Consider the following 13770-nt stretch of genomic DNA (forward strand, 5'->3'; position numbering starts at 1 on the left):
CACACATGACTCAGTTTTAGCACTTCAGTGAGATAAGCATGTGCCCCATCCTATACTTAAAATTAGCAGGGCAAATTTCAGGCCCTTCTTAAGGGCCTAGGATAATCAGTCATTCTTCTCAATGAAAAATGTGCTGGCTTATATCAGGAACCAGCTTGAGCTACTCCCTTGTCTAGGCAAGGATGAACAACAGAAAGCTAAGTCTGGTACAGGACTGGTAACCACAACATACATCTATTTCTTTTAGATGCAGGAAGGGAAACCCTTCCAACAAATAACACCAAGACAGATAAAATAGTTTAATATAGAGCAAGAATAGGTGCTGCATAAAAATAAGCAAAATCTTCTTCTTAAAAAAACAAACAAACAAAACAAAAACCAGTCTGAGACCTCATATTTAAAAGAAAAACAGAAAAACAGTTTGGATATTGTTCATGTAGGTGACTCATGAATACAGGAGCTACGTAGAGCACAGTTCTGCAGGAGAGTTCAGGATGCTCTTAGCTTCTCCATGCACTAAATCCAGAGGAAGATCTGTGGAGCAAGAAAAAAACAACACACACCAACACAGCCATGAGTACTAGTCTCCCTTGGGCAGTATTAATTCAGAGCAGAACTCTCAAACAAGCTTCCAGTCTCCCTAGTATCAGCAGCTTGTTATGAGCAGGCATTGTTTTTTCCAGCAGCTTTCACCCGAGACACATGCTAACTAGATGGGAGGCTCCAGAGTAAGCACAGTTCCATCTGCAGGGATACACACTCTCTCTACCTGACAGGGAAATAAAGGTTAAGAAATGTGCTAACAGCAATCCAGCAAGGCAGCAGCAGAGAGGGTGACAAGAGTTCACCTCAGCTTGGTCCTGTTCTTTACCTGTAAATCATCATCTCAGTTCAACCAGAAAAGTCTCCATTTATTTCATTCCTTGTTTCAACTTGATAAATGGAGTACATACTAGATTCACACACAGCTTGAGCACACACATTATGTGCCTGAGAGGTGGAGAAAGAGCTTGAGCTAACTGAAAATTCTGATATGAAAGATTAACCTCATTGGAAAGGGCACATTCAGAGCCTGGACCTGGAGCTCTGTGCAGTCCCACTAAAAAAGGAAATCAGAACTCCTGTTACTGCTGCTTTCAAAGCTTCTTCTCATAAACCATTCAACTGCTCTACTCTATTTGTATCTTTAATGAAGAGTTAAACACAAAGTGGTACTTACGTGTTAGATGATCCAAAGCCAAACCCTGAAAGAAATGCAGGATTAGAATTATTAAAAGGTAAAATGAATGCATAAGATCTGTCCCCTGTACATGTCCTCTCCCAAGTACAGACTGAAAAACATTTCTTTCCTGCCTTAGGCCAGGGAAAGATCAAATCTCCATCTAGAAGAGAAGTGACTTGCCTGGCTTCCCAAGAGGGCTTTGCTTTCAGTGCCAGTCACCCAGCTCCACTCATCAGCTGCACAGGAGATGCCTGGCTTGTTCACCCCTCGTGAACACAGGGCTGCTTCCTGAAGATGGAGTTGGTGCTCAATGCAAACTACCAGGTCCTCTCTGTCTGGTCTCAGCCCTGCAGCTTCACTCAATTACATCCCATACAGATTTGGCTATTGGTGTTCTAGCTCTGTTGTGCAGTACAGATTCTTTTGATGTTAAGTACCTACACAGAGACACCCGTGTGTGTGGTACTGAAGAGGTATTGATTATTTCTCAACATTTTCCTTTGAGAAGAGAGAGCAACTCCACAAAAAGGGGTAAAAAGCAATAATCTGATGAGATGTGCAGAAGAAGAGTGACTTACTGACATGCTCCACAGCAAGTCAGTGACAGAATTATGAGCTCAAGTCTGAGATGTTACACCCCACCCTGCAGCTCAATCCTCCAGGACACAGTGCTTTCCTTATAGCAGGACCAGGCTGATTTTCAACAGGGAGACAGAGTCAGGCCTGAGTTCCAGGGAACACTGGAGACAAGGGGCCTACTAGATTCATTATACTTTAGCTTCTCCTACCTCCTCCACCTGTTCCAAAGGCTGAGAATCCGCTGCTCTGTGCGCCGAAGCCGCTGCCCTGCTGGGACAGTGACCCAAATGTGGGGGTGTTTTGATTTGCTAGCGTGCCAAACGATGCTGTGTTGTTACTGGTACCACCAAACCTGCAGTTTAAAGAGAAAACTTGGGTGTGTGCAAACATCTTCTCACTCACACTGGAAGTTTGTACCCATACTTGCTATGGTAACAGTGCTGCACTCCTTAAACGAGGATAATGAAAAGAGTGAGGGCATGTGATATGGATAATGATAGTTGTTCATTCTGGAAACACATTCTGTGGTTTGGGAAAGATGACTGCACATACATCTGCTCAGCTCCCATTAATGTACACCAGGCAGAAAGGCAAATACCTTCATACTTACACAGGATATGTTTTCAAGTGCTTGGAAATACCAACTCTAGCCATCAAATGGAAGATGTTAATTCAGCCCTGTGTGTAGTTTTCAGCCTCTCAGCTCAAAAGTACAACAGCACTTTGTGTCACAAACAGGGCAGCGCACACAGAACTGGGGTAAGCTGCTCGTGGCCAGAGCCCAAAGCAGAGCCCAGAGACAGAACCCAGACTCCCCAGTTTCAGAGGTACCTTACCCACTGCCCATGTAAACTGTCTGCAGATTTCTCAGTTCCTTTCTCTTCCCAGCCCGTTCTGAACCACACATGGTTCCAGTGCTTTTCTGAAGATCTGCACCTACCTGGCACTTGTCCCCACCACCTCTGGATTACTTCCTTAATTGCTTTTGGGGACCTCAATAAGAAACACACTTCCATATGGAAATTGGTCTCATTTCTCCACCCACTCTGCCCAACCAGGTGTTGCAGAGCTATCAGCACAGCACACTAGTGAGACCACGACATGCATTATGGTTCTCTGTCCCCCTTCCTACACTTCTCCCAAATCTGAATGTAAGAGGTACACTCAAAAAACAAGCTTTAAGTGTTTCTGTAACTTACACAGGGCAAAATGCAGACACAAAGCTCTGCCACAGCTCTGCAAGTGCACAATGCTACTAGTACTAATGCATCACCAGCCCTCCCCTGCAGTCAGTCAAGTCAAACAGTGTGCCAGCTTTGCAGGCTGTGCCTCACACAGGCTCCTGTCATTTCTGACTTAAAATATGAACTGACAGCACGTTAACCCACCTCTCCATCCATCCAGATCTAGTAGACTTAAAGTAAAAAAAACCCATCCACATCAAAACATATCTCTCCAGATAAAAGACAACCCTTGTAGCAGTGTGACAAGCAATTCATCTGGTAAAGGACATCACCTCTCCTACCTCAAACATGTCAACCATACACACTACTTCCACATACAGCACTAGATACAGCGGGCAGTTCAGTATCTTTGCACCTTTGGCCCCATCCTGTGTCTCTGCTTTGGCTCCTGACCCATGTACCTTACAGGCAAGTTCAGCTCAGAGCCACAAACGTACTTTTCTCAGGAATGGCTGAACAGGTTTTGCAGTTCTTTTTAAAAAAGCAGCAAGAAGGGGTGATGCATTCTAGAAGAGGTTTTTACAGTTCTCCATCTCCTCAGGACTATGCCACTAAACACACAAATCGTGTCTACTCGGTGAGAGAAGTGGAAGTGAAAATAGTGACAAGGAAACATGGTTCAAACACTTCTTTCAGTTGCAGCTAGAAGAACATGCCTGTTGAGAAAGGCTAAAGCATAGTATGAGTAGGGAAACAGCTTCAGCTATGCACTGATACTCTGTTTTTTTAAAACAAAAGACATGAGATACAGCCATTGCCTGATAACAATTTAATCAAACCTATCTTGCCCAGATTCTCAGGTGTTTTGTAAAGCTCCTATGCAAAACAGAATTGAGAGGCACTTGAGCTGAGCTTATGAAAGCAAAACATTACTTGCTCACAGCTGGAAGTGTAGAGGCTTCTATTTTTGATACCCTAGGTCACTTATCAAGTGATGTACATTTTTCAGAACTGAAGCAGCAACAAATCATGTGTTTTAATTTAGCAGAGTGTTCTTGGGAACCCAGAGCAAATACCACACAACCTGCTGGCAGGTAACTTCCCTGGATTTGGGATTTTAAAAGTTTCACTTCAAGAGAAAGGCAGAAAGGAAGTCCTGCCCAGGCACTACATTATACTGCAGAATTAAACTTTCGCTCCAAATTTGGAGATTTGTAAAGCTACCTGGGAATTTTGTACACTCTTTTAAAAGTTTTTAAAATCAAATTTCTCATGCAACTCTGAAAATATCAGACTGAGTCTGCACTTTTCTAATGGAGAAGAAATTTTCAAAACTTCCCACAAGTTAAGCACTGAATATTTTTTTCTGGAGCCTGCAGACTGCTTATGCAAGACCTCTGTCTGCATCACTGTGCTGCTTGTTCTGAGTCCCATTTTGTCTTTAAGCTTCCTACATTGCCACTGAGCACATCCAGTCTTGGTACAAAATCTTGCAGCACAACGGCTGAAAGTTGGAACTGAACAAAATACCAGCTGAGTTGAAGCTAAGTCATCCCTACAAGCACATCCTTCTTTGTAGAGATTAAATCAAGCTGCCTCTACTTTTATCCTTTCCAAAGTGACTCTCCAATGTGCTGCACCAGGGTTCAGGACCTAGCAGAACCACCCAGCTGAAGCCTCCCACAGCTCAGGGGTGCCCTGGCAGATGGGCATCTGACTAAATTCGAGAGGAATTAACAACTTCTGGATGTTCCAATGTGCCTTACATAAGGCAGTTCCTCCTGAAACTGAAGGCAAATGCTTGTGAAATATGTAAACACAAAGATTCCTCTTTTCACTGCAAGTTTTCCTTTCTTTAATTGAGTCTATTCAGTCTGCATATAATTGTGGGGCATGAAGGAGAGCTGCTTACTGGTAGTGCAACACTGAAGAAGTGCATTTGCTGCCTATTGAGAAAGCTGCTTTGCAAGGCTTGAAATTCTGTATTTGCTGAACAAATTAAGGAATAACGTGCTGTCTACTCTGGAGCCCAGCACAGGCTTAAGAGGTAAAGAAACAGGTAAAAACAATCAGTGTGGGACAAACCCAAATCGCTCTGGGAGCACAGACAGTTACAAGTGCTTCAACCCACCTCTCAGCAGTGAAAGAACAGACTGAATCCTTATTAGTATCTCCAGCCCAAATCTCACAAGTGGATAAGGTGGCTAGACAGAGTCAGATAATGATATTTATTATTTTCTTTGCTAGGTATAGTTTGTAGGCCTGAGAATTTGAATTCATTACGTGTGCACACAGAAAATACTCCTGCATTTCTTTCGACACTTGCAAGATGACTCACACTCCCCTCCCCCTCAATATCTAAAGCTAAAGATTGAGCATAGTAGTTCCAGCATTAAAATGAGATCATACACATTATTTCCTTCAGGGTTCAAGTCTCAGTTCTATGCCTTTTAAATTTAAAAAACACTCCAAACAACCACCAACCAAACCAAGGACACTCAGAGCTTAACAACTGATCACAGAATATATCCTTTAGGTTAATGCAGAGGTAAGTAAGCATTCTAGTTTTTGTCATGCAAGCACATTGTTTTCCCAAACCCTGGACCCTGGTTGGCTTACCCAAATCCTCCAGTGCTGGCTGCTGCTGTACCCTCGCCGAACACTTTGCCTCCCGTTGAGCCCAGAGGGCTTGAAAAGGTTGGGGCTGAACCGAATGCTGGCACCCCTCCGAACCCAGGGGATCCCCCAAAAGTGGGAGGGCTGCCAAACACTGGAGCAGCACCGAAGCCACCTGAGCAAAACAGAGGCAAAAAAAAAGGGACAAGAACATCACGTAAACAGTAATGCAGAAAGAGAAAACAAAACCTAGATTTCCAAGAAGACAATCTCCATAAGGGGGCTGTTCATTCTGCCATGCAGACAGCATTATTTATAACACTAACCCCTACACAGCTCTCCAAAGTGCAGGGTATTCTGTTACAAATGACATGGATAGGAAAATTGTCTGAATGCATGCAAGAAACTGCAACTGAATTAAGAGACTATCCAGAAAATAAACCATATTCTGGGTCTCTAGAACGTCTGAGCACAGTATCAACCCAATCCCCAGAGCTGTACTGGAAGGTGGTAATACACTGTACAGGCTTGCACACTGTGAGGGAATATCTACTTGCTTTATATTAAAAAAAAAAAATCAATACCTAATTATTGTGTGCTTGCTATTTCACAATCAAGTTATAGTAAAAATATACACAACAGGTGCTAGACTGATGCTTTTATTATTATATAAAAAATATCCATCCTTCATCACAAAACTAGCATTCCTTACCAGAACAAAAGCTCAGCTCGTGCAGTCAGTTTTGAAGTAAAGCTCTGTTCATCATCATTTAAACAAGTTACTACCCAGAGGAGCTGCCTGTAACCATGTGGCAGAAGTCTCCTGTACAGGTCAGCTTTGCCAGCATTTGCTGCTGTGCTTTGGTTGCAGTGTTTTACCTTGGCTTCTGGCACTGGACCAGGCTGTCCAGAGCAGTGGTTGAATCACCACCCCTGGATGTGTTTCAGAGTCATCTAGATGTGGTGCTCAGGGGCATGGGTTAGCAGTGGACTTCATACACCGAGTCAGATTAATGGTTTGACTTGATGATCTTAAAGGTCTCTTCCAACCTGAACAATTCTATGATTCTAATGTAAAGCTCTGGAAGGATATAGAAGTGTCCCACCAACAGAACTTCATACAAGTAAGTGCTTAAACCTGAAGAACTCCCCAGTACAATGGGCAAGTCTCTCCCATCTCTCCAGATCAGAGTAGAGGGCAAGCTTGGTTGTTAGGCACTCCAGTGATGCAGAAAGATTCAGGACAAGTGCTTAAACCTGAAGAACTCCCCGTTACAATGGGCAAGTCTCTCCCATCACTTCAGATCAGAGTAGAGAGCAAGCTTGGTTGTTAGACACTCCAGTGATGCAGAAAGATTCAGGAGGCAGCAGATTATCTAATCCTGGTTTAAATGGTAGAAGCTAAAATGCAGAGATTAAATGCCAGCTCAGTGGAACAGCACAATTCCTGCAGGCAATAATTTCTGTTTAGGGTTTAGCTGCCTTCTGCAGCTCTGAATGGACTTCTACCCAGGTTTATTCTGTGTTCATCTGCTGATATTATTGGCCTGTTTCTAACTGACACTGTGGAACATGAAGGACACTTGCTCTTTTGTTTGCCTAGGGATGAGGATGGGATACCACCACACATTTTAATGCCCTGGGTGAAATTCCAGTCCATATTGAGGTAATGGATACTGTTTGGCTGTAAATACAAAAGGTCTGGAAAAAATAAATGCTAGGCTTGAATTATTTAAACACAGATCAGGTATCTGGTTACCTCTGTCTCTAGGAAGTTACCAGTGTTTATCAGAAGGACTGAAGCTTTGCTTGCTGTACACTTGAGGTGAGCTCTTTTGTAAGTGGTGAAACCAGGACAAATGGGGATTCATACCAAGTAAACTCTTCCATTCCAGTTGCAAGACAAACCATTCATTTCAATATTTAGCAAATATAGCCAGAAGAGGGAAGGATCTGAGTGGCTTAGTGTGAGTGGACAAGCCTTCTGCAGAAACCTCTTGAAAAATCCTCTCTCAAGAAGAATTTTTAAATCAAAATGATCAAAAGGCAAGAATCACTGGGTGAATGAAAGAACTTCCTTCAGCAATGCCCTTCTCCTCTAGCAAAAACAACAGAAGGGAGGCATTCCTAAAACTGAGACAAGAAACTCAGACTGCAACCAAGCACAATGCAACACTTGAGACACCTTACAAATGGCTGCTGAATCTGACAGCATCATTATGCTCTCAGCCACTTCACTAAGAGGAGAGCAGAGCTCCTGTCAAAGCAGAGTGCTTCCTCTCAAAGCACGGCTTCTCCAAAGGGAGTTCTTCAGCACCATTGTCTCAAGACTTCAATGATGACCAAGCCTCCCCTGCTTCCCCCAAGGGTGAAGTTTCAATAGATGCACATGGAGCAGGACACTGCTCTTCATCAATGTTCACTGTAAGGACAGCCTGAGGAGAAAAGCTTTGCTCTGCCTGACCCTCTGGGTCTCCATTTTTGCCTGGTAATAAAATAAACATTTTGCCATTTGCTATTCAGTTCTAATGAACACATCACAATCACCACTACTTTTGGGGTTCTTTGGGCAGATGACTGTAAAGAGGGTTTGTGAAATGTCCAGTATTCGATTTATCTAACTCAACTCAACAGAGGGAACAACAGCTCAAACACAGAAAAAAAGTGTGCTGACAGGTCAGACTGATTTCCAAGGAGGACTTGAAGCATGCCTGATATGAATTTTTTGAGGGAGCTCTTCTACTCTAGTTACCTGTGCATTCACTCACATGAAGAAATGGGGACAAAAAGGATTACAAAACCCAGAGTGAAGCCTGGAAGATAATATTTCAAGGAAGCATCTAAAATGAGAAAAATTTATTAAGTTCCATACTCTGTACTTTTCATTGTGCAGTACATAAGACCAGAACTGTCTCTCTGCTCTTAAACTGCAACGGGAATTTCTGGAATGAACATCTGAAAATGTAGTTTACTAGATGCTTTTCTGCACAAGAGATTGTAAATCTGTGCCTTGAATCCACCAGCTAAGGTTCCATTCACCAAGCCACTTTTCATTTCTTGCTCAGAGACAATTCCTGTACACGTACGAGTCCAGGCAGCAGACATCTGAATGGCAGAGTACACTAAATATCTCACAGGTAAGTGTGGGTGTTCACAGTGGGTGGACTGACAAAGTACCTGCTTTGTTTGGACTGGAGAACCCAAAGCCTTGAGATGCCACACTTCCACCACCAGAGCTGAAAGTGCCCGTAGGCTTCTGCTCTCCGAACGAGGAGCTGCCGAATCCAAAAGTCTTTGCTCCACTGTTTCCAAATAAGCTAGAAGAACCTGGGGAGATGAAGAGACTGCTGGTGAAGCTCAAACCAGACCATGTTCTACGTTACATTTTGTTAACTGGATCAGAGAAAGGGAAACATCTTTTACTTCCCCAACTCCCAAGCACCAAATGACACCACACTGAAAACAGCACTCTGCAGAGAGAAGCCGAGTCTCCCCCTTTTCCTGCAGGGCTCTGTAGTTCCACCAAGATCTATTCTGGCTCTGATGGATCACTAACAACCCTTTGTTGCTGCAATCTAGCAAATCACTGCAATGGATGATTTGTTTAGTTGCATCCCAGTGTTGCAGTCAGTAAAAGACAATCCCTCAAGTGAGAAATCACAGCAGGTAGGATCAGTCTCTGGTGATAACACAGGTATCAGTCCACCACAAATCAGAAGATTCTCAGCTACTTCAGCAATGGCCAGTATTTCTTAACATCTGACAGGACCTTAAAGCAGAAGCCAAACTCTTCCAGCCTTACTGAGAAATAACTCAAGTTTTCATCTTTCACAAGGCTACACAGAGTTTGAGCATCTAGTGGCAGGGCACAGAATGACCAAAGCTTCTCTCTGGTGAACCATCTGTTTTATTTCATCACAAAACCCAGCACTGCAGTAAAGGAAGACTAAAGTAGCAAGGTTAGAGAACTGACCTCAACCATTAATCCCAATGGATCATTAAAGATGTAATAAAATAAATGGATTTGCTCTCCCAAGACCTGAAGAGCAACTTCTAGCCACTTGCAGCTAATTCTACAGCCTTCCTTTGTTCCCCTACTTTTACACTGTAGACACTGCTTCCCCTTTGTGCTTTCTGCCTGCTGGACCCTACCTCTTCTGCTTTCCCTTTCTGCCAAACCCAAGTCACAAGCAATGAAATAACAAAGATAAGCAGCCTCAGTGAATAAAAGCCCCACTTAGGAAACCATTATGAATAGCTTTTGTGACATACAGACACATATAACAAGTGCAGATCTGCAATAGCAACACACAAAAGGCATGAAAGTCTGCCAGTATTCCACAGTAGCTGCTAGAGCAAACAGTGCAACTCAGCTCTAATTTTAGATGTCTCAGCTGAGACGTGCAGCTCAGCTCAAATTTTAGAGTATTGCCAAGACCTGGTAGCCCAGAAAACTCAAGACACGTTTTTCACTTGGCTCTGGGAATTAAGAAAAAAAACCCAAGCAACCTTTATGCTAATAGACAGTGATTGGTTCTTGTCTCTACAATTAATCCTTTAGAGCTTCTAGAAAAGAATTTCTAAGTCCCTGGAAGTCTCTGGTGCAAAGGAACATGTGGGTAGCTTTAATGTTTCCTTAACTGTTTTTCGTGCCTCTGTTAGGTTGGAGGGACAAGAAGTGCCATGCAGGAGGGTTGCTGTGGTACCTCATGTGCACATGGATTTAGCTAAAACATGTGTGGACTTTTAGCTGACAACTGGAACAAAAGAAAGGACAAGTGCTGAGCCCTTCTCCCAAAGAGGGCTTGAACACAACTCTTATCTATGCAGCTTTCACAATGCTTCTCAGAGTTTATCTGTGAGAGACTCACCCTGTCTACCAAATCTGGATAAAAACTGATAAAAGGAACTCTATAATTCTGCTTCCTTACCAGAACAGACCACATGCCCAAACGTACCACTGAACATACATTTTTCCTTACTACATCCACATGACAGAAAAAATTCATACCTCCTCCTAAACATGAAAAATGACCAAGAGCTAATCCATGTATTACAGCAAAGTTTGATAAAATATCTTGCATGTGCCACATAAAGATAGCCATTTTTAGGATAAAGCTAAGGAAACTGCTACCCATCAAATACTTGTTAACTTGGTTTCTCTTGAGCATGGGATTCTTAATTTTTAATGTGTTAAGGCAGAAGAGAAATAATTAAAGTTTTCTAACTTCCAACTAAGTTGGAAGCAGAAATTCAGTGACAAGAATTTAGAGTATTCAATTTAAAAGAAGCATTTGGCCAACAATCCCCTACAGAATACAGACAGATATTCTTCACACATCTTGCATCTGCTTGTTTGTTTCAGAGGCTTCTCTACTTGTTTTTAATAAACCTAGAAGAAAAATTCTGGATTACACATCTCTATCTCCATTACCCCCTAGAAGCTTTTCATGTTAACAAAAAATTTACTCAAAGACAACTAATGGCAGAAAAGCAGATGGGATCACAAAAGCAGATGGAAATCCCAACACGTTTTGTATTCTTGTTTTGTTCACTTACTCTGGGAAGCTGCAGATCCAAATCCTCCACTGGAGGAACTGAAGGGATTCTTATTGGCTGCATCTTGACTTGGCTTTCCTCCCAAACCACTGAAGAAGCCTCCACTTCTAGTCCCAAACAAGCCTCCACTGGAAGAAGATGGCTGCTGGAACAAAAAAGGGACAAAGAAAGGATTTAAGTGTAATCAAAGCAGCACATGCCCCCAAGGCCCATTTTTCTGTCTGGCCTATTCCTCTGGATGTGTGAAGGGGCTGATGAAGCAGCAAGCAATTACCTTCCCACACAGTAATGCAATGGAATCTTATTTAAGTCTGTCTTAAACCTTGTCTGTGGTAGAGAATAATGCCTTTGAAACCTGCCCTACATTATCTGCTTTCCACTTAGAATGGAACATAGGTGGGTGACTTGCTGCTTCTCTGTCTTACCCTGCATATGATAAAACATCTGTCTCTCCACACCCCTTGTAAGCAGCCAAGCAGATGCTGCTTTGGTGTTCATTGCAATCACAAATATCTTTGGTACAGACTGGGACACTTTCTACTGAGTGTGTCAAATTGTATCTTTTTTATTTGTTTCTTTAAATACATCAGAAATAGGTAGGAATGAACAAGTCTACTATATATAACAGTCCCTTGTTTCTACAAAAGCAATAAGTACTTGCCTGGCCAAAGACAATGCCTCCAGTATTAGCTGCTTGCCCAAACACAGAACCTGTGTTACTAGAACCAAAACCTGCTAAGAAAAGAGAGAAAAATAAACCATCACAACTATTACAGGAGATAAGACAATTCAGGGAGTTGACACTAATCCAGAACAGGGAAAGGACAGGTCTCCAGTGCCAAAACACAGGGATACAAATGATGTTATCCAGTGTAACTAGGTCAGACAAATTTAAAGTATGTGCCAAGACACAAATAAAATTGCATTGAAAGTTTGAGAGTCATTCTCCTTTTTGTCCAACTTAATATCAAAGAGAAAACAAAAGGCCTTTTGACTTGTGGATTTGTTACTAACCATGTAAGAGAACTGGATTTCTGTTAATGTTGCTATAATAATCCTGCAAGTCATGAACAAGCACCACAGCACTGATTGCCTTGTGCAGGGAGGATCTGAGCTTTGGCACCTAAAGATTCCCGTTACAGATAATGAAATGTTTTGATTAAAAAAAGAACTCCTCATTCCATTTCCCAGCTCACTTGAATCTTCATTTTGTAATAAAACTTTCATTTCTATAATTAGGAACACTGAAGCAGAGTTCACTTTCCCTCATTTAACTATTCTCTGTTACTGTAGTTAAAACGAACAAGCAGTTTGCCTACAGTGCCATCATTTTTAATTAAATGAGCCTAATTAGTTTTTCTTCTTTGGAAATACATGTTCTCTGTCATTACTATGTACTTTTCACTGTTCCTTGGGAGCTCTCTGAAGATTGTACAGGTGAAGCTTTGGCAAAAAACAACATACTGTAGCAATTCTTTGGTCTCCAACATTAGCCTCCCCCTCACACATACTGCAGCTTCTATTCTTACTAATTGAAAAAAAAGAATCAAGTGCCATAGGAGGAAAAAAAAAAGAGGCATTAAAACCAACCAGCCTGCTCTCCCCAGTGACACACAGCTCGCTGTACTAGCAGCACTGCTGGGATACTGCATCTCCCTGCAGTTTGTTCTTACCTGATGCCTGGCAGAAGCTGAACCCAGCAGATGATGTTGTAGTAGTGACGGCGGTGCTACCAAAGATGGATCCTCCTTGCCCAAAGCCAGTGTTCTGCCCAAACACTGGAGGGCTGCTCTGCCCAAAGAGCCCACCTCCAGTGCTGGCAGATGGCTGTCCAAAGGAAAAGGAGCTGGCACTGTTGGTGCTAGCTGGTGCTCCAAAAACACTGCCACTGCTCGAGGCTGCTGTGGAAGCTGCTGGCTGGCCAAAGGCTGGCATTGTCCCAAACCCAGACTGGCTAAAGGTAAAACCACCTGAAGAACTGCTCGCTGGTTGCCCAAAGGCTGGTGCTTGCCCAAAGGCTGGCTGACCAAAGCCCCCAGTAGTGGTGGTGCCAAAAGCAGAGGTACCAAAGCCTGAGCTGGCAGCCTGTGTGGTAGTGGCAGCAGTGGACAAGGTGCTGGTGGCGAGCTGCCCAAACGGAGAGGATGCTGTGGTACCTGCTGGTAGCTGTCCAAAAACAGGTGCTGTGGAAGGAGTGGCAGCTGTATCACCAGCAGGCTGGCTAAACGCCGAGCCAGAAGAGCTGGAACTTGGAGGCTGAGAGAACACCGAGGAGCCTGCAGATGTGGGGGCAAACACAGAGGTACCAACAGCTGGACTCTGAACACAAGTAACAACATCCGAGGTGGTTGTCAGCACGCCTGTGGCTTCTGCAGGAGAGGCAATGCTTGCTGGAGAAGCTGCCGCCGAGGCGTTCTGATCTGGTGGGGCAGATGCAGAGACAGTTGGAGGCACTGGTGCCTTCAAATCGCTTGTGGAGGCAGGAGTAGCAACAGCATCAGGGGGAGGTGCTGCCGATGTGGTGCCAGAGCCTGCAGAGACGGTGTCCCCGGCCACGGCCTGGGGTAAAGCCGCTTCTTTAGTGGGCTCTGAGAGCTGGATCTGCGGCTG

At 43.4% G+C, this 13770-nt stretch overlaps 1 protein-coding gene across 1 annotated transcript in view; it reads right to left on the reverse strand.

Moving 5' to 3' along the window:
• Nucleotides 1–282: 282 nt before the first annotated feature.
• Nucleotides 283–13770, reverse strand: part of NUP214 (nucleoporin 214kDa) — a gene marked incomplete at its 5' end in the record, with an annotated part of 42064 nt that continues 28576 nt past the window's right edge. Inside the window, 9 exon segments of the mRNA XM_008935299.1 lie at nt 283–343; nt 374–534; nt 1220–1244; nt 2011–2153; nt 5605–5776; nt 8779–8928; nt 11161–11305; nt 11822–11892; nt 12834–13770. The exon segment at nt 12834–13770 is cut by the window's right edge and continues 671 nt beyond it. Coding sequence (XP_008933547.1) covers nt 501–534; nt 1220–1244; nt 2011–2153; nt 5605–5776; nt 8779–8928; nt 11161–11305; nt 11822–11892; nt 12834–13770 — 1677 coding nt within the window.

Source organism: Merops nubicus, unplaced genomic scaffold (assembly GCF_000691845.1).
Source record: "Merops nubicus isolate BGI_N331 unplaced genomic scaffold, ASM69184v1 scaffold12372, whole genome shotgun sequence".
Taxonomy (NCBI): domain Eukaryota; kingdom Metazoa; phylum Chordata; class Aves; order Coraciiformes; family Meropidae; genus Merops; species Merops nubicus.